General features: G+C 43.5%; 1 protein-coding gene across 24 annotated transcripts in view; it reads left to right on the top strand.

Moving 5' to 3' along the window:
* Depdc5 (DEP domain containing 5, GATOR1 subcomplex subunit) overlaps positions 1-21,227 on the top strand; it is a 127,961-nt gene that overhangs the window by 94,937 nt on the left and 11,797 nt on the right. For 13 of the 24 annotated variants that reach the window (XM_052736253.1, XM_052736266.1, XM_052736265.1 and 10 more), the window contains 6 exons: positions 5,096-5,247; positions 8,650-8,727; positions 9,450-9,582; positions 12,461-12,602; positions 14,537-14,764; positions 18,332-18,501. In XM_052736253.1, coding sequence (XP_052592213.1) covers positions 5,096-5,247; positions 8,650-8,727; positions 9,450-9,582; positions 12,461-12,602; positions 14,537-14,764; positions 18,332-18,501 — 903 coding nt within the window. The remainder of the gene's footprint in view (positions 1-5,095; positions 5,248-8,649; positions 8,728-9,449; positions 9,583-12,460; positions 12,603-14,536; positions 14,765-18,331; positions 18,502-21,227) is intronic. The other 11 variants (XM_052736264.1, XM_052736260.1, XM_052736263.1 and 8 more) reach the window with 2 other exon arrangements.

Below are 21,227 nucleotides of genomic sequence, written 5' to 3'. Positions count from 1 at the left end.
GCAACAACAAAAAAGACATATAAGTTAAAAATTCAACTCTTGGGCTGGAAAGATGGCTCAGTGGTTAAGAGCACTAACTGCTCTTCCAGAAGACCCAGGTTCAATTCCCAGCACCCACATGGCAACTCACGCCTGTCTGTAACTCTAGTATCAGAGGATCCAGCACCTCTCACACATACACCAATGAATATAAAATAAAAATAAATTATATATTTTTAAAAAATTCAACTCTTCCTAGAGGCACTAAGGGATCTTTCTGTATGTACACACAATTAAATTGCATACCCTTGTTATGCAATTAATGTAAAACACATTTTACATTAATTTTCTAACGTACAGTGGAGAGAGGTCTACTTTCAGATCTTGACTTCAGTGCTATACCAAGGAGGTGCTTTAGTACTGACTATGCTTTAGAACCTAGTTCTTCGTTATATGAGGAAATAGCAATTTAATTTAATAGTTATTTAAAATGGTGTTATTTTGAATATATTATTTAAATAATAAATGTTTTCAACAAATTATAAGGGAAAGAAATAATGAACACATTTCTGATTGTAGTACAAGCAAGTTTTTTGTCAGTCATTAAAAACAATAGAAATTACCTATACGTTTAGAAATTAACACACTTCTAATCTTGCATAAGTAAATGAACAGCATGATGCTGGGTAAGTGATCAGTATATGGTCAGCATCAGCCATTATTAGAATTAGTATAATTGACCCTCTACATCCACCCACAATCAATCAACTATGGATCAAAAATATTGGGGATAAAAAATTATGTCTATCCTGAACATAGACAGACCTTTTTCCTTCAGCTTATTCTTTACAGTGTAGTGTAACAGTTACTCTCATAGCTGTTCTGTATATTAGGTATTATAAGTCATTTAGAGATTATTTAAACTCATGCACTTGTGTCTAGCCTGCAGCCTGCAGCCTGTGGGCTGCATATGCTGCAGGACAACTGTGAATACAAAACCAATACAAAATCATAAACCTGAAACATTAGGAGATTTTTATTGGTGAAATTATTAAGGCCACTCCACATAGTTAAAAGGAGATTTATTTAATGGCGTAACTTACAAATTAAGGGATAGGTAGGTCGTGGGGTCTGGGGAAAGTGTATCGCAGTCCAGCAGTGTTCTCTGGAGCTCTGCTTGGGCCACCTCCACCATCCAGGGTCCTGCCACCGAGTGAGCGCTCCCCGATCCAGATCTCGGGTCCCCAGGCGCCTCCCTTGGCCCCGCCTTGTAGGCGTGACAGTTGCCAAAGTCTCAATGGGAGTTGGAACTTCCAGATCAAAGCTGGAATGGCTACCCACTACAGATTTTTAAATTTTTTAAATTCTGTGCTTTGTTTTGTAGCTAGACTATGTGATTCTAGAGTGTAACTTTGAGAATGACAGTGTTGTGTTGAAAATCAGAAAGTTCAGAATGTGAACTATGGAGGATGATGTGCATAGGCTATATGCAAATACTGTGCCATTTAAAAGACTTGATCATCCATGGGATTTGTTTGGTTTAGTTTTGGTTTTGGTTTTTCAAAACAAGGTTTCTCTGTGTAGCCCTGGCTGACTTCGAACTCACTCTGTAGACCAAGCTGGCTTCAAACTCAGAGATCCTCCTGTCTCTGCCTTCCAAGTGTTGCGATTAAAGGTATGCGCCACCACTGCCCGGGCTATTCATGAGATTTTATTTTCTGGGGGTAATGGTATCTTGGCACCAAAGAGTAACTGTTAGTATTGAAGCTGAATTATATCAATTTAGTGCATATTTGTTTAATACTCTTTGGTAATTTCATATATGAATATAGTATATTTAGATCATAGCCATTTGCCCTCCCCTTCCTCCTAAATCTCCCTTACAACTTCATGTCAAAGTCTTTTTTTTTTTAAATAACCCACCAACCCCAATCAGTGCTTCCTCCCTACCCACATAAAATGTGCCTAGATGAGGGAAATTCAAGAAAAGAAAAGGCAACATAGGGTAAGACCTTGTAAAGCAGCTAAAACTTTGTACTAAATTCAGCTTTAAGCTTCCGGTAGCCAAAGAAGTATGGGAAACATTTTTCTTTTTTTTTTTTTTTTTTTTTTTTTTTTTTTTTTTTTTTGGTTTTTCGAGACAGGGTTTCTCTGTATAGCTTTGCGCCTTTCCTGGGACTCACTCTGTAGACCAGGCTGGCCTCGAACTCACAGAGATCCGCCTGGCTCTGCCTCCCGAGTGCTGGGATTAAAGGCGTGCGCCACCACCGCCCGGCTGGGAAACATTTTTCTAAGACTCAGAATGGTTGGACAAAAATGGCAGATAAAGTTTTCAGGAAAACATGCTTTTTCTGGTATTACAATCTGAGCAAAATGTGCATCCGTGAAAGATAGACTGTGTGTAATACAGAACAGGAGTCAGGCAACCATGTGGCAAACCTGGCCCACCATTTTGCTTTTGTAAATAAAGTTTTATTGGGATAGAGCCATGCCTCGTCCTACCCTGCCCTCTTCCTTTTTCTTTTCTTTTTTTAAACTTTCTTTTATTTTTTATTTTTTTTATTTTTTTTTAGGTTTTTCGAGACAGGGTTTCTCTGTGCAGCTTTGCGCCTTTCCTGGATCTCGCTCTCTAGACCAGGCTGGCCTCGAACTCACAAAGATCCGCCTGCCTCTGCCTCCCAAGTGCTGGGATTAAAGGCGTGCGCCACCACCGCCCGGCTTATTTTTTATTTTTTAAGACATGGTCTGACATAGCCTACCTAGTCTGACCTGGAACTTACCATGTAGCTGATGATGGTATTGACCCGCTGTCTCTGCCTCCTGAGTGATTGGATTATATGTGTTCACCACCATGCCCACCTCTTTTTGTTTCTTTGTTTTCTAAGGTTGGTTGGTTGGTTTTAGTTTTTTGTTCACATATGTCTGCTTCAGTATTCTTGTGAAGGGTTGAATAGTTGAAACAGAGATGTAGCTCACAAAACCCAATATGCTTAATATCTGGAAGATGTTTGCGAACTCCTGATTTAGGGATGACTCCTTAGCCACACCTCTGCTCTCCAAATCATATAAATTTGTAGCAGCATCCCTCAGGCTGGGGAGTGATTTTCAGGGTACTTACGTGAGAAACAACCCTACTAAAGGGACCTAGAAAGCAGGCCCTGTGAGCTACTCTTGTGTGTTAAGTGCTGAGCCCAATCTCCCTTAATTAACTTGCTCTGTTTTAATGTTAGAGCATGGTACCTCTTCCTAAGCCTTAGTGGTTGTGCACAGATTATTTCAGGCTACCTCTTGCTGTACTTCCTCTGGGTGTTTATGGTGCCCGTGGAAGCCTATATGGTTGGCTTTTTCTTGTGTTGTTTTTGTTTTGCCTTGCTTTTTAAATCATTGAGCCTTGCAGTGGGAAAGCACAGTGGTTCTTCTAGAGCCAGGGCATTTTTTTTTTATCTCCTGGGACAGCTGGTAATATCTAGAAACATTTTGACACATCTGTGGCTAGTATTACCAGCATCTAACGTGGGAGTGGGGCTGCTGCTCACCATCCTACAGTGCACAGGCCACACTATGACAAAGACTCATTTGATCCCAAGTGACAGTAGTGCTGAGATGACAAGCCCTATTTTAGAAATAGCAATATTTACATCATCTAACATTGTCTGATAAGAGAAGCCTCTGTCTGAAGGAGGTATTCAAGAACTGTAACTTAAGGCTTTTATTCTTTTTTAGAAGTACTCTGAAAGGCGCAGTCATTCTCTGTAAACATTTGGTCTGGGATGTAACCTTTACTGGCTGCTGCAGGGATTTTAGGTGAGCGGGCATAGTCCTGTACTTGAGGACCCTTAGAGGAAATGAGACAGGAAACTACTTTCGTGAGCAGTTTCCTTAGCAGGCTCAGTGAAGTCTGCCACTTGGGGGCTGGTGTGGGGCTAATCAGAAAATGGTGAGGGATCAGCATTTCAAGGTGAAGTACCCATTGAGGTGGTGGATTTTAGCCAGTGAGATAAGGAACCACGGAACAACAGAACTCAGTATTACACAAATAAGATTGTTTGATTGGAAGGGTAGACTTGGTGAATGGTTGGTGTTGTGTTGAAATCACAAGTCAGACATATGTTCTGTAGCGTTCACAGTGTAGTGGCACACAGAGCAACAGGGTAGCAAGGTTGGAGCTTTTCTTTAGAAAGATGCAAATGGGAATGGCTCATAGGTGGTTTTCAGGAGAAGGGCTGCATTTGTAGGGCCAGTCTGGACCCTGTCCGGCCTCCTCAGATGGAGGGGAACATGACCTAGTGCATGTGAATTTCCCGAGGGAAGGCCAGAGGACTAGGCCTCTCAGGATGAAGCTAGAGGAGAGAACTTGCAGGTGCCTCTGAGGTTTGAACCTGGGCTGTCAGAAAGCTGAATGTGCCACTGACAGATATAGGAACGGAGGACTGGGGTGGGAAGGCTGAGTCGTGGTAGATGGGATGTCCCTCCTGGGATGTCAACCCATTTGTCTTTCCCAAATGTCTTTCTTCCTTCTCTCAGTCTCCTCGGAGATGATTTTGACTTCTGTGTTTGGCTTTTCTTTTCTTTTTTCTTTTTTCTTTTTTTTTTTTTTTTTTTGAGACAGGATCTCACTGTATAGTTTTGGCTGACCAGGAACTTTCTATGTAGACCAGGCAGACCTCAAACTCACAGAGATCCACCTGCCTCCAAATGCTGGAATTAAAGGGGTACACTACTTTGCCCAGCCTTCTGTGCTCTTTTTATGGGAATTTCCTCTGATGTCAGCCCTGTGATTTGAGTCTAGTACTGAAGTGATTGCTTTGGTTTTAGGATTATTGTGATTGCCTGGCCTCTGTCTGCCTTGGTTTAGAGGATGTAAGTCCTTAATTTCTATGACAAGGTAGTACACCCAGGACTGGGTGTGGTCTCTAGACTCCTTTGGCTCTTCCAGCAGGGACCAATGGGGACTAAGAATGGGAGGAATGGAACGAACCATATGTGTAAGTAGCTTTAATGTATGTGCATGAATATCTATATAATGCCTGTTGACTTAATAAACCAGGATAGTTTATTTGCTGTTTCCTTTTGGTTCATTTTGGATCCATGTACTAATTTTTTTACCCTTTTGCAGGCATCTATGGACCAAACAGCTGCTCTGGTGCTGGATGGTGCCAATTTGGGGATCAGTACATGCCAGTCCATGGATAGAGGTAGCAACCAGACCTTTGGGAACTCCCAGAACATAGGAGAACAGGCCTTTCCCGCTGCAAACTCTGACTGCAGGTGAGCTTCAGAATGACTAAGCTGATGCTCCTGTTGGGTGGGGAAAGTTCAACCAAGGGCATAGTACTTGGGGGTCCAAAGCTCTGGGTCACGTTCTAACTGCTACACATCACATGTGGGACCCTGAGGGAGTCAGTCCTCATAGCCAAGTGACAAGGTGGAGGATCTATGTTCTCTCAGAGATGTATCACACGTAATGTCAGTCTTGGTCATGGTGGTGCCCATGGCATTATGCTTTGCACAAGGTGATATGCAGTCAGTAAGGAAATGCAGTAACAGTGGATGAGTCACACACTGTGGGTAAATGAGGCCTTTCTTTTCCTATTCCTAAGAATCCAAAGGAGAAGGGTACTGCATAGGCCTCAGTTGCTTAGTAAGTGTCCCAGCTTTTTTGTTTGTTTTAAGTCAGGGTCTCTTTATTATGACTTAAAACAGTTCTAGGACAGCCAGAGCTGTTCTAGAACTCTCTATGTAGACCAGGCTGGCCTAAAACTCAAAAAGATCCACCTGCCTCTGTCTCCAAAGTGCCGCTGGAACTAAAGGCATATGCCACAGTACCTAACTGTGTCCCAGCTTTTTTTTTTTTTTTTTTTTTTTTTTTGGTTTTTCAAGACAGGGTTTCTCTGTGTAGTTTTGGTGCCTGTCCTGGATCTCGCTCTGTAGACCAGACTGGCCTCGAACTCACAGAGATCCGCCTGGCTCTGCCTCCCGAGTGCTGGGGTTAAAGGCGTGCGACATGATCGTGCAGCTTTGTGTCCCAGCTTTTTAAAAGCATAAGGTAGAGTTGATGAGATGGCCAGTGTATAAAGAGACTTGCCATGCAAGCCTGACGACTTCAACTTGATCCTGGAACCCATGCCAGTGGAGAAGGAAAGTACCAACTTCACAAAATTGCCCTTCTGACCTACACACGCACACACTGATAGTTTTTAAAGGTAAAAGTATTTTTTCAATTTTTAATCAGGATCCAGGCATGGTGTGCACACCTTCAGTCTCAGCACTTAAAAGGCAGAGGCATGTGGATCTCTGAGTTCAAAGGCCACCTAGTCTACAGAGTGAGTTTCAGGACAGCCTGGGCTACACAGAGAAACTCTTATCTCGAAACGCTCTCCCACCCCCCAACTTTTTTCTTCAGTCAGGGTTTGGGGATGTACCTCATTTGGTAGAGTGCTTGCCTAGCACACAGGAAGCTCTGAGTTCCAGCCCTTATGCTTTCTTATACACGTAGCTGTAACCCCTGCACTTGTCAGATAAAAGCAGGAGGAGCAGAGGTTCAAGATCATTCTTGGCTACATAGTGCATTTGAGGTCAGCATGGATGTATGAGACTTGTCTCGAGAAAAAACGACCCCCATAATTGTACGTGTTTATGGGGTATGTGCCCTCGGTTTTGATGCCGTTGTCAGTTTTGAGAAACTTTCTTTCTTGGCTACGGATGGCAGTTCTACTTAACCTGTTCTTCCTGCCTCACTGTATTGACTGAGCAGACTTAGCTGTGTGCTCTGAGAAACATGACATGGACACCCCTTTCCCTGGGAGCAGCCGGTGCTCTTGGCTCCTCACTGGCTGGTCCCTGTCGGCAGTTCCTGACGTTCCTTATGCCATAAGCTCTGTACTGATTTTGCCTCCACTGCATCCACCAGAGTGTTCATTTGGACTAGTAGAGGCGATGCTTGTTCAGTGCTAACTTTTCTGCTCTGACTTCTCTCAGGCCCAAGTCCTCACCATACCTGGCTGGCTTTTGGTCCTAGCCGTGGAGGAGAGTCGGGGGCTGCTCAGTGTGTAAGAGGAAAGTACATTCATGTGCTTCCTCATTGCTCAGGAGGGTAGAGAGGCAGGGGTTTTTTTCTGCTTTTGGAAGAAAGAGGAACTGGAATATTGGCTAGAGGTGAGAAGACCAAAAATGCTGTAGTAAGCCAAAGCAGGACGCCTGACTGACAGTGACGCAATGTGCATCCCATTTCACGATAGGGAACTTAGTAGCTAGCAGTGGGTACAGCTGCACTGGGAAAAGCTGAGTCCTCTGCCTCTGAAGGTGTTAGCTTAGGCCTTCTCTTGACTACACACTTGAGCTCAGATTCAGGATTAGAAAAAAGTCTCTCCAAAGGTTTTGAAGGCTCTTTCTAACCCTGAGATTCTGGTTTTAGGTTTTTGTGCTAGGGATTAACACAGGGCTTGAGATTCTGAAATGATGAATTGAGTCCTGAAACCCCTCCCAAAATAGGCACCCAGAAGACTGTGGAATAGAAGAAAGGGAAAAGTTTGAGGAGTTTCTGATTGAGACCAAGAACTAAGTAGTTTGGTGTGGGGGAAGAGGGGCCCTCAGCTGCTGAGCAGACTCTTTTTCTTCTAGATCTCCCCACCCCCATCTATGAAATAGGTCTTTCCATGTAGCCTAAGTTGATCTCAAACTCATGATCCTCCCAACTCAGCCTCTGGAGTGCTGGGATTATAGCTAAGTGCCACCACAGCTGACTTAAGCGTGTTTTAAGCACTGTCACACCTTCAAGGCAGAACTTGGGCAACAGATGGTAGGAAGAGCGGGACTTTGGAATGTGACTCACTTGATTGAAATCTGGATTCCGATGCTTCCCAGCTCTCGCACCTTCACCAGTTCATTTAGCTAGTCTGACTTGCTTTAGTGTTGGCTACCATTGTAGGCACCACGTGTATCAGTCTCGTGCCTATCTATCCTGAAAGACATGAACAACACTGTTCCTGTTTTCAGATAAAGAAATAAAGACCAAGAAAATCTAGGTGTCCTACAACTGGTTAGTGATAATTCCAGGGTTCTTTCCTGTAAGCTCTCACCTAAATTATCACACAGCAGTCTTTGATTGGCCAAGGTTAAGTAACATGTGAGAGGCCATCAGGCATAATCAGAGCAGCTAAGTCTTCTAGGAAACATAATTATTAATGGTGCTAGAAATATGTCTCTGCTTAAGAACTGTCATGCTCTTCAGAGAACGTTAGCTGAGTCCCAGCACCCACATTGTGTGGCTCACAACTGCCAGTTTCAGGGAATCCAAAGCCTTCCTCTGACTTTCACAGGAAGAATATAAATAAAAGAATAAAAATGAAAGAGAAATGTGATTGAGAAGGAGATGCTTTTTAAGGGTGCTGTGTTTAGATACAAAATCATTTTGCCTTTTAAAAATGTGTATATATACTTTGGAAATAGGAATACATTGTGAACTAGCCTCAGGATGTAACTGTCCAGAATTTTCCTGACTGTCTTCAGTTTCAATATTGTCCTGGTGTCTGGCTCCAGAAGAAGCAGAGATTTTGTGGGCTGGTATCGCTTAGAGGAGGAACACTTGTTCACCACGCATGAGGTCTTGGGTTCAGCCCACAGCACTGAAACAAAAACCCACTCTTGGCTGTGTTATACTTTGTGTTACAGCTCTCAGCAGCATGTAGCAAGCTCTCTGACATCATCCTCTACCCTGGTGGAGATTCTGGAAGCCATGAAGCATCCCTCGTAAGTGACTAGGCACATTTATGAAGCAAAAGCAGACTATCCCTGAGGGAAGGCTGGCCATGGTGGTGTGGGTGGGTAGATTTATACCTTACTCTGCTGCTTACCAGCTGTGAGATGTGGGCAAGTTACCTGACCTCCCTGAGCCTCTGCCACCTCGTTTATACAATGAGATTTTTAAATTATATTTTATGTACTTACTTGTGGGGAGCTAGAGGGCATGCACGTGTCTGGGCTCTTGTACACAGTTATAGATGGAAGTCAGAGGACAGCTTGCAGGAGTTGATCCTCTCCTTCCAAATGAATTTAATCCTCTAGAAATTGAATTTAAGTTGTCAGGTTTGGTGGCAGGCACCTTTATGTACTGAGTATCTTTCGAGTCCTTACCATGTGTTTCTACACACATGGTAATGAAATGATTAAATTCTTTTGTGAACTATCTAGTATAATGCCTGACAGATAATGTATTTTCTAAATGTCCCTTCTTCTCTCAGTTCTTTTTTTCCTGTCATCGGGACTTCCCTCAGCCCAGGAGTTATGTGGAGAACCCTCCCTTCAGACAGTACATGCTCTGGTGGAGAACCCTCCCTTCAGACAGTACATGCTCTGGTGGAGAACCCTCCCTTCAGACAGTACATGCTCTGGTGGAGAACCCTCACTTCTCATCTTTTCTTTTTCCTTATTGCCACTGGACACATGTTTCCTGCTCGCTCATTGGAATTCAGGACAGGAGTCCAGCTGCTCTCTGAACAGAAGGGCCTGTCACCGTGCTGCTTCATCAGTGCTGAGGTGGTACACTGGCTGATGAACAATGTGGAGGGGGTCCAGACACAGGCGATGGCCATTGACATCATGCAGGTGAGGCAGCAAGGAGGGCTTGTCTGCTCAGATCATTGTGATCAGGGTCTGTCACAGAAGTAGTCACCCGTGACAGTAAAGAGATTTGCAAGTTGGGGTGAGGACCTGTTTTTAACTAATGGGAGGTCTATCTGGAACTAATAAAAGGACTGGTCTTCCTTTGAAAGATACTTTGAAGACCTTAGGGTTAGAAGTGGTCGCACAAGCCCCCAACAGCACTGAGGAAGTGGCGGCAGGAGGATCATAAGTTAGAAGCCATCCTATTCTACATAGAGAGACCTTGTCTTAGAAATGCATAAAGAGGCCGTGTGTGTGTGTGTGTGTGTGTGTGTGTGTGTGTGTGTGTGTGTGTGTGTGTGTGTGCGCGCGCGCGCCACATGTGTGCAGATGCCAGAAGAGGGCATCACATCACCTGGAATTAGGATTGCAGGTGGTTGTGAACTGCCATGTGGGTTCTGGAATTCAAACCCAGGTCTTCTGCAAGACCAGCCTTTACCACTGAGCCATCTCTCCAGAACCATTACCTATTTTTCTTTATACTTTTTTTTTTCTGAAGATTTATTTTGTATTTGTGTGTGTGTGTGTGTGTGCGTGTTTGTCTGTCTTTCTGTCTGTCTGTAGGCAGATGTATGCAGGTACTCACAGAGGCCTGAAGAAGGTGTCAGATCACCTGGAGCTAGAGTTGTAACACATGGTTGTAAGCAACTGACATGGGTGCTGAGGCAGAATGTGGGTCTCTGTGAGGGTTCTTAAGCACTGAGCCTTCTCTTCAGCCCATTGCCTCCTGCCTCCACCTCCCCAAACACTGGATTGCAGGGGTGTGCACCACACCTAGTCATAAAGACTGCCTTCTGAATAGGGCAAGGTAGTCTCTATATATAGTTTTTGTTGTTTGTTTTTTTAATATAAAACATTTTATGTGTATGTTTGTGTACTACATGTGCACCTAGTGTCTGCAGACCAGAAGAGGAAGTCAGATCTCCTGCAACTGGACCAGGCTGGCCTCAGACTCACAGAGATCCACCTGCCTCTGCCTCCTGAGTGCTGGGATTAAAGGCGTGCGCCACCACCGCCCGGCTCACTTAACCATCCTTAACCACTGAGCCATCTGTCTCTCCAGCCCCTCCCTTTGTAGATTTAATCCATATTTCTCTAAACATTTTTTGACCTTTATTGCCCATTTGTATTTCATTTTTTGAGAATTCTCTGTTTATTAGTCCATTTATTGACGGGGTTGTTTTATTTGTTGTGGTCTGTTTTTATTTTTTGTCTTTTGTTCTTTTCAAAGTGTAGACATTAATTCTCAGTCAGATGTGTAACTAGCAAAGGTTTTCTTCCATCTGTGCAGGCTGTCTCTTCACTAACTGCCCCTCTGCTGTGCAGAGGCTTTCTTGTTTACTTTGTAGTTTCAGGACACCCTCACCTATACCTAGATCTTAGGTAGTTTCCCTGCCCTTTCCTCTAAGAGGTTCAGAATTCCAAGTCTTACATTAAAGTTCTTGATCCATTAGGAGTTGAGTTTTGTGCATTGTGAGATAGGAATCTAGTTTCATTCTTCTACATGAGGAGATACAATTTTCCTACCACTATTGTTGAAGACTGTCTTCAGTGAGGGTTTTTGTTTCTGTTTTTCCATCTTTGCAAAAATCTGGGGGCTATGACTGCTTGGGTTTATATCTGGCCCCTTTATTGTATTCTACTGATATGTTTGGGGTTTTGTTTTTTTGTTTTTGTTTTTGATTTTTGTGCCAGCGAGGTATTGTAGTATAACTTGAAATCAGGTATGAGGTATTGTAGTATAACTTCAAGGTATGGTGATCTCTCCAGCATTATTCTTTTGTTTTGTTTTGTTTTGTTTTTTGAGACAGGGTTTCCCTGTGTAGCTTTGTGCCTTTCCTGGAATTCACTCTGTAACCCAGGCTGGCCTCGAACTCACAGAGATCCGCCTGGCTCTGCCTCCCGAGTGCTGGGATTAAAGGCATGTGCCACCACCACCCGGTGCATTATTCTTTTTGTTCACAATTACATTGGCTGTCTATGCTTCCATATAAACTTTAAGATTTTTTTTTCCTATTTATGTGAAGAATGGCATTGGAATTTAATGGGCAGTGCATTGAATCCATAGATTGCTTTTGGTCATATTAATTCTTTTTTTTTTTTTTTTGGTTTTTCAAGACAGGGTTTCTCTGTGTAGCTTTGTACCTGTCCTGGAACTCACTCTGTAGACCAGGCTGGCCTCAAACTCACGGAGATCCACCTGCCTCTGCCTCCCAAGTGCTGGAATTAAAGGCATGTGCCACCACCGCCCCGCCATATTAATTCTTATAATCCATGAGCATAGGATTAAAATCCATAAAAAGAATTTGGTTACACCTTTCCTTTTCTGTTTCATGGAATAGTTTAAGAAGCACTGGTCGGGGGTGAAAAGCAGCAGCAGCATTGGTATTAATTCTTCAAAGGTCTGGTAGATCATCAGTGAACCAAGATGACCTTGAAGCCCTCATCCTCCTGCCTCCACCTTCCCAGTGGGATTACAGGGCTGTGTGCCACAACTAGTTTTCCTTACGGGATTTTGGGAGACATTCCCTCAGATGAAGAGAATTATACTGCCTAACCGATTGTTATATTTATTGAAGTTAGATGGTTTTCTACTTGGGAGTTTTTCTTTACTTTCTGTATGTTTGAAATGTTTGATGAACTACATATACTTTATAACTTAGAACAGGTTCATTTTCACATAGCACATTCTAATGGGGGCCAAAGGTATGATCTCAGTTCTTACTGAGATCACTAACTACCTTGACTGCTACACACAAGCAAGAGATGCCTCTTTGAGATGTCACCTGCAGTAATTTCAAGTTTTCATTGTCTCTCCTAGAAAATGCTGGAAGAGCAGCTCATAACACATGCGTCTGGTGAAGCCTGGAGGACCTTCATCTATGGCTTCTATTTCTACAAGATAGTAATGGACAAAGAGCCCGATCGAGGTCAGAGCCAAAGCACATGCAGTCACCACAGGGGCGAGTACTTTTCCTAATCTTTCACATCACAGTGCATCTTGAGCTCCATGTGTGGCTTTGTTTTCTAAGTTGACACTCTGTTAACTTTTTTTTTTTTTTGCATTTGTACATTTTTAAGCATAACTGAATGACAATGTTGTTTTTTTAAAAGATTTATTTAGCTATTTTTAAGAGAGAGAGAGTGAGTGCGTGCACGCGCATGTGACCAGAGGTGTTGGATCTTCCTGGAGCTGGAGTTATAGACAGTTATAAGGCATCTGATTTGGGTGCTGGAAACCAAACTGGAGTCTTCTGCAAGAGCAGCATAGCATGCACTCTTAACCACACAACCACCTCTCTAGTCCAGACAATGTATTTTTCAGCTACAGTGTTTTTATTGAGGACAGTGTTGGTGGAAGATAAACCAAAACGAGGCCAAGGTACCTGGTTCAGAATTTTCTATGGGTCATATTTTGGTGCCTTAACTCCCACTCTGCCTCCATCCTGCTCAGTTGGTTCTGATGATAATGTGATGGGCTCCAATAGTACTTTATACTTACTGGGCTTTCAGGTCCCACATACTCCTTCAAGAAGACTACCAAGTTTTCCAAGACATGTTTTAAATAAAGTCACTCTTTGGTATCAGAGGAGGATTAGCTCAAGGAACCCATCTCCTCTGAGATACAAAAACAAAAACAAACAAACAAAACCCACAATATTTAAGGCCTATACATAAAATGGCATGGTTTTACATATAACCTGTTTACACTCTCGTATTATTTTTAATGATTTATTTTTCTGTGTGTGTATGTGTGTGTGTGTTTATTTGTGTACCCCATGTGTGTGTAGGTGCCAGCAGAGACCAAAAGATGGTGTTGGATCTCCTGAGTTATAGACAGTTATAGAGTTATAGACAGTTGTGAGCCACCATGTAGATGCTAGGAACTGAACCCAGGTCCTCTGCAAGAACAGCCAGTGCTCTTAAACACTAAGCCATCTCTCTAGCCCCTTCCCTTATATTCTTTAAGTCATCCCTAAATTATTTATAATAACTGATAATAAAGTACTGCTGTATTGTACTATATTGTTCAAGAAACAAGAAAAATTTTGATCATATTCAGTATAAATACTCTCCCTGCCCCCCTGACCCAAATATTTTCATCTATGTGATCAAATCTGTAGGTGTATATATAGCTCATGAGTCCAGGGAGCTAACTGCCTGTGTTTGTCTGTTTATTGTGGTTCTGGAATGGAACAACCCAAGGCTTGTGCACATTAAACAAACACTCTGCTACTTAGCAACACTTTAACCCCACCCCTTTTTAATGAAAAAAAGGAATTCATTGGGAAACAATTTATAACATAATTTCTGGCTTGTGTAGCTCTGGAGGCACCAGGTAGTCAGACCAGCTTCCATAGTGTATGAATTTCAGATGTGTGGGAACTGGTTGGAAGTGACTCCCACATTGTGTAAATCACTTCTTCCCCTCTGGGTCCATATGTGATATGGTATAGTTGGTGCCATTCACTGTGTGCTGTGGTTAATACAGTATCTATTTTACCTTCTAATAGAAAAAAGGAAAAACCCGTAACATTTTATGTCCTGTAATTATTATAGAACTGATAAGATTTTTAAAATTGAATTAAAGCTTATATAACATAAAATTAACAAAACATAACAAAAGCCATTCACAGTATTGTGCAACCACCACCTCTTTTCTTTCTTGTTAGCTGTTACTGCCCAACTCCTCCCTTTCTAAACACTCCCTGTACAAGCACTTGTAGGCTTTGTGTTTCTAAAACTGTCATGTGTGGAGATATGTAATCCATAGGCTTTTACACCGGGCTCCTTTCACTTAGCATAATGTTTATGGTCTATCTGTATTGTACCATTCATCAGTCAGAAAAGCAGCATTGTGACAAGGGATCCTTTACTTCCCCCTGCTTTTTACCAGTGCCTATGCAGCAGCCCACTGCCCCCTGGCACACAGCAGGAGTGGATGACTTTGCCAGCTTCCAGCGCAAGTGGTTTGAGGTGGCCTTTGTGGCAGAAGAGCTTGTGCACTCTGAGATTCCTGCCTTCCTCCTGCCCTGGCTACCCAGCCGGCCAGCCTCTTATGCAAGCAGGCACAGCTCCTTCAGTCGAAGTTTTGGAGGACGGAGCCAGGCAGCTGCACTGTTAGGTAAGTTCTTGACCTAGCTGGAGTCTGGGAATAGCTGGTGGCTGGGGAAGGGCGGTCACTAGCCTTCTAGCGTGTATAAGGCCCTACTTAGAACCACAAGAAAATTGTTTGTTTGTTGTTTGTTTGAGAGAGGGTATTACTGTGTGGTCCTGGCTGGCCTGCAGTGAACAAAGTCCACTTGTCTCTGCTTGATTTAAAGCAGAGGCTCTTAACCTGTGGGCCTTAACCCCTTTCACAGGGGTCACCTAAGACCACCGGAAAATGCAGATATTTACATTACGATTCATAACAGTAGCAGCATTACGGTTATGAAGTAGGAACAAAAATAATTTATGGGGGGGGGGGTCACCACAACATGAAAGACTATATTAAAGGCTCTCGGCATTAGGAAGGTTGAGGACCACTGGTTTAAAGCCATGCACCACCATGCCTAGCAAGAAAAAAAATGTTTCTAAGTAAAAACGAGTAAATTAAGATACCTTATGACTGGGTGTGGTGGGCTCCATTTTAATCCTAGGACTTGGGAAGCAGAGGCAGGAGGATCTCTGTGAGTTCAAGGATAGCCAGGATTGAACTCATAGAGAGACCCTATCTCAAAACACCAAAAAGAGAAAAAAAGATAATCTCTTTCTGGCCAGATGTGGTTGGTGGTACAGATCAGTAATTCTAGCACTTGCGAGGCAGAAGCAGAGCAGGGATTGTGAGTTTGAGGCCAATCCAGGCTGCATTGTAAGGCCCTGTCTCAAAAAACTAACCAGTTTATTTATTTGCTAAATAAATAAACAGGAAAAAAGACCTAAGATAACTTACAGAAGAGAAAGACCTGAGTTTCACTACTGCCTGTGATTCAGTGGGGTTTTGTTTGTTTGTTTGTTTTACTGTTGTTTGGGGTGGCTTTTTGTTCGCTTGTTCCTTTTTTAAAACCCGTGAGTCTCATTTGGAAGTAGTGGCAGAAAGCTGTTTTGAAATGCCTAATGTTGATATATGGACCTTTGGCTTGACCTGTGGTGGCTTGCAGAAACAGTACCACATGCCTTCCACTCATGCTCACGCACATTCTTCTCAGGCTTACCCTGACAGTCTGTTAGATCTTGGAGTCAGGAGAGACTGTTGCATTCTTTTCTATCCAAACTGATCCCTAAACTTTTTCCAAAGCATTCCTGATGAATATGGAGCTAGCTTCTTTTTAAAAACTTCCTTCAATGTGGCCCTCACTGTTGAGACTTGCTCCATTGTGAGGCAGCTCTAGCTGTGAGGGCTGGGCTTCAGTGTTCTTTCTCCTCTTGTGATTCTGACCTGCCCCCTAAAGTGCTGACTGTGTTTCTCTTCTGGGCTGTGCACATTGATTAGACTTCCCATGTAGTGGGCTGTACCTTTGTCCATACTGAAAGCCTGCTAGAAGCCCAAATCCAGTGATATAGTAATTACCACTTGGGTGCCCCCTAGACTCACCTATTCTGCACTTAACAGACCTGATAATAGAAGAGAGATGTTCAAAGTCACTGCTGATGTTTATCACTTGCCTTTGGTTTTATGACTGAGGCTCTTTTACCTGGAGGAATAAATACATGGTGTGCAAGCCCAGAGAACACAGCCTTCTTTGATGTGGACTGTTGAATAAAGAGCTCCTGAGAGTGTCATAAATCAGGAACATGAAGCCCAGACGGAATCTAGCTTCAGTGAACGTTTTAGTATCAGAGTGACCAAGTAAGGGTACCAAATGTGCCTCGAGTGTTCATCAAGCTTTGAGCATTAGTGAGTCTCATGTCATGGAAGGAAGGCTTAATGGGAACAGAGAAAATAGACAAAAAGTAGCCAGAGGAGAAGGCAAGTGAGAGAGTCTATAAACATTTCTCAGCCATGTATTTCTTAGCTGGGCTGCCCTATCAGTTTGCAGACAAGGAAGCAAGGTTTTCAGAGCCGTGTGTGTGGCTGGAATCTCAGGAGCTTGGCTCTTCCAGCTCCAGATTAAGAACTTTGCCCATTCTTCATGTTCTAGTATTGGGAGAGCGTCATTCGGGCCTGAGCTAATGCTCTCCGGCCTTCCAACAGAAGCTCATTACATTTATTGACTTAGGAGTCACTCATAGCTTCTACGTGCAGAGTCCAGAACCTGACTGACTCTTTCAGAGAGAAAAAAGCTGTGAGGAGTAGGGAAATGAAAGCAGGTCCTGATTTATGGAAAACCTAGGTGTGCTGAGTGTGGTTAGTGTCCATGGAGGTCAAAGCCCTGTGACAGGATAGGCTTCATTAGAACTGTCATTTCCTGGGAAAATATTGTAGAACTAATACCTTCCTGGGATGAAACCAGAAAAGTAATACTTCCTCCTCACTATGGTCTAGGCTGTTTTTCCTTTTATCTGTTGGTGGGTCATTGAGTCCTGAAGATCTTGGGTACAACCTGGTTGAGTTTCTGACTCTGTGATTCTGGTTAAGAGAACATCTCTCCCCCATAAAAGAAGGGAATGACTTGACTCAGGAGTCAGACTGCAACATAATTGGCTAAATCCAGCTTATGATTTGCTTATAACTGACCCTCTACACTTTTTTACATTTGCATGTATTTGTGTGTGTGCGTACATGGAGGCCACAAGAGGACATTGGGTATCCTTCTGTATCACTCTGGGACTCTTCAGTCTTTGAGGCAGGATCTTTCCCTGGGGCTTTGTGTTTTCTCAGCTAAGCTGGAAGCCAGCAAGCCCCAGTGATCCTCCTGTCTCTGTCTCCTTTGGAGCTGGTTGCAAGTGTGTAGGGGATACCTGGCTTGTTATGTAGGTACTGGGGTCTGACCTCTGGACTCCATTGATTGTGCAACAAGTACTCTTAAGTGATAAGCCATTTCTCCAGCCCCCAGATTTCGTTTTTTTGAGACAGGGTCTGACTATATAGCAAAGATGTCCTCTAACTTACATTTCTCCTGCCTCAGCCTTCTGAATGCTAGTATTATAGGTTTAAGCTACCATGTGTGGCTATAATCACTAATTTTCTTAAAAGGAATTTTAATTCTTCAGCCCAGTTGAGCAAAGACTTCCCATAGATCCCCTGCTCCTCTTACACCCAGCCTCCTTCACTGCCAACTCTCACCAGAATGACATTTGTTCTGATCCACAAACCAACATGGATGCACTATCATCACCCAAAATCCACAATTTGTATTAGGGCTTTCCTCTTGGTATTGAACATTCTGTGGGTTTGTATAAATTTACAGTGGTGTAACATACAGAGTAGCTTATTACCCAAAAATTTCATCTGTTTTTATAAAGTTTTATTGAAACATAGCTGAACCCATTTTTTTTTTTTTTACATAATGTCTGTGGAGCTTTTGCCCTACAGTAGCACAGCTGCTTACAGACAGCTCATAAAGCATACAATATTTATATCTAATGGCAAGCAGAACAAGTATTTTGTAGACCCCTGAACTGTTGACTGGTGATTTTCAGAGATAGGAACCTCTGTTGGGCACTTCTGCAATTTCACATTTATGGTGCTTAGCTGTTCATTCTTCTACATGATCCCACTCCTGTGCCTCTCTCTCTCTGTCCCCACCCCCGCTGTGTGCTGACACAGCTGCCACTGTCCCAGAGCAGAGGACTGTGACCCTGGATGTTGATGTGAACAACCGAACGGACCGCCTGGAGTGGTGCAGCTGTTACTACCATGGAAACTTCTCTCTCAATGCAGCCTTTGAGATCAAGCTACACTGGATGGCGGTGACTGCCACAGTACTCTTTGAGATGGTGAGACCATCACCTCACTTTATGGCAAGGGGGTGCTTTGTGGTTCCTGTCACTTCCACATAACCTTTGACCTGTTAGGATAGCCTTAAAACATTAAACATAGAGGGAGTTCAGAGTGTCAGTGTTTTTTCGCCTCAGCATTACTGAATTGGGGCCAGATGATTATCTGTTGTGAGTGACTGTCGTGCCCGTTTGTAGGTTGTTGAAATACGTTCTGGCCTCTACCTATTGAATACCGGTAGCATACCACTAGCTGTGCTAACCAAACATTTTCCAAAACTTGGAGCCACTGGTCCAGAGTGAAAAGCAAATGTCCATCTCTCCCTTGTGTCCTGGGACTTCCGTCTAAAAGCAGCCATCACTATCGCCATGTTTAGAACACAGGGTTCTGTGTCTATATACAAAATAGGGATGGTAGGCTGGCCATGGTGGCTCACACCTAAAAACAAAAAGTCTCAGCACTTGGAATGCTAGGTAAAAGATCACCACAAGCCGGGCGGTGGTGGCGCACGCCTTTAATCCCAGCACTCGGGAGGCAGAGCCAGGCGGATCTCTGTGAGTTCGAGGCCAGCCTGGACTACCAAGTGAGTTCCAGGAAAGGCGCAAAGCTACACAGAGAAACCCTGTCTCGAAAAACCAAAAAAAAAAAAAAAAAAAAAAAAAAAAAAAATCACCACAAGTTCAAGGTCACTTAGCTACATACACACATTCCAGATCAGCCTAGAATTCAGAGTGAGAATGCACTTAAACACACATGCTAGATACGTATTATTTACATTGTGTTTTTCTGTTTCCTGTGTATTTTCCATACCAACACGAATAAGTCTGCTTTGTGTTTTACTTATTGGATTTCTTTTTTGCCTCATTGTTTCCAATGGCTACAGAATATTCTAGTATTTGTTTATTCCATAGTTTACCTCACCAATTCCCAGTTGGTGAATTGGTTTGTCCAGTTGATAAAACCAGTTATCACTGGTTTTGACTTGCGGTTCCTCAAACAAGGGTGAGTTTATCTTCTGGGGGCCTTTGGCAGTATCTACAGATATCTTTGTCAACCCCACAACAGGAGGAGGGTTGGATGTATTATTAGCATTTAATGGACAGCAACCAGAGTTCTCAGTGTTAATGATCAGGTCCCTCAAAGAAGTAACTGGCCCTCAGTTTCACACATGTTAGCTGGCCTTGCCTGTCTTTCTTTCTGCTAGTCTGTCTGGCCTCCCTGTGTGTCCTGTGCTGTGAAGCCAACCCCCAAACCACTGCCCATCCCCAGCCAAGGCACTGAAGCCCTCCTTAGCTGCCCATGTCTTCTCAGAGCCCTCCTTAGCCGTTACTACAGTCCTCTTCTCCTCCTTTTATGCTCACAAGTTCAGCCCCCCAAAATATTTTCATGCATCACTTGAGTCCCACTCCCCTCTAACACCAGCCCAAACACTTAATCACATAACTGAGAACAGCTGGAAAGTGAAAACAATTATTTAGTGAATGGTGGGAGAGCTCTTGAGAGAAATAAGTGCAGCACAGGATAGCAAGGTAGTTTTCAAGATTTGTAAGCCTGATTTGGTCTTACAAAACATGGAATATTGGGGCTATTTCTCTTGGTCTGTTTCTGTTTGGCATTAGTATCTTCAAGGACTCCTCCCTTGGGAAGGTACTTATCCAAGGAGCATCTGTAAGATCCGAGTTAAGGGAAGGCGGTATCCAGGGAGATGGCTCGCTGGGTAAAGTCCTTAATTGTGCAAGATTGAGGACCTATGTTCAGATCCCAGCACTCCTATAAAAGCCAAATACAACAGCAAGTGTCTCTAACACTAGGGCTGGGGGCGGGGGGGGGCGGGAACGGCACAAACAGGTGGAACTCAGGGGCTTAGTGGTCAAGCCAGCTTAGCCAAAATGACAGACTTCAAATTCAGTGAGAGACCCTATCTCAGAATATTTGCTTGCTGCCAAGCCTGGCAACCTGGGCCCTACATGGTGAAGAGAGAATCGACTGATTCTCATAAGTCCTATACACACTCTACCTCTCTTTCTTTCTCAAGTAAATAAGGTGGAGGAACTGGGGAGATGGCTCAGTGGATAAGGCACAACCATGAGGACCTGAGTTTGAATCCCCAGAACCCATGTAAAGTCAGGCATGGAAGCACCTGTCTGTATCCCAGTGTAGGGGCAGAATCCCTAGAAGGTAGCCTGGCATACACAGCTGTGAAAAGAGTCCCTGTCTCAAGCAGGGTGGAAGGTGAAGAGCAACATCCAGTGTTGTGCCCTGACCTCCACACATGCATTGTGGTGTGTGTGCACACATGCAAACACACTTGTATCATGTACACACAAAATAAGGTGGAGAGTGGTAGAGGAAAACACCCAACCTTGACTTGTCTCACATGCACGCACCAAAGACCCAAGTCAATAAGGATACCAGCCACTAGACATGGAGGCATGCATCTGTAATCCCAGATGTGAGGTGAAAGTGAAAGGTTCCAAATTCTAGACCAGCATGGGCTACACAGCAAGACTGTGGCTCAAAAACACAAAACAAAACAGGAAAGAAAGACTGTTTCGGGTGCTCAGCCAGCTCAGTTCACCTTGTGGAGGACATCAGCTCTTCTCCAACAGACTGACAGTGGGATGACTGTGTCTCAGAACAACATGCAGCATGTCCACAACACTCACATACACCTATGGAGTTACAGGCAGGCAGGAAGAGAAGTGTCATTTCTGCCAAGGAGTTT

This window comes from Peromyscus californicus, unplaced genomic scaffold (genome assembly GCF_007827085.1).
Source record: "Peromyscus californicus insignis strain IS unplaced genomic scaffold, ASM782708v3 Scaffold_13__1_contigs__length_99412109, whole genome shotgun sequence".
Taxonomy (NCBI): Eukaryota; Metazoa; Chordata; class Mammalia; order Rodentia; family Cricetidae; genus Peromyscus; species Peromyscus californicus.
This window is presented reverse-complemented; position numbering and strand designations above follow the sequence as displayed.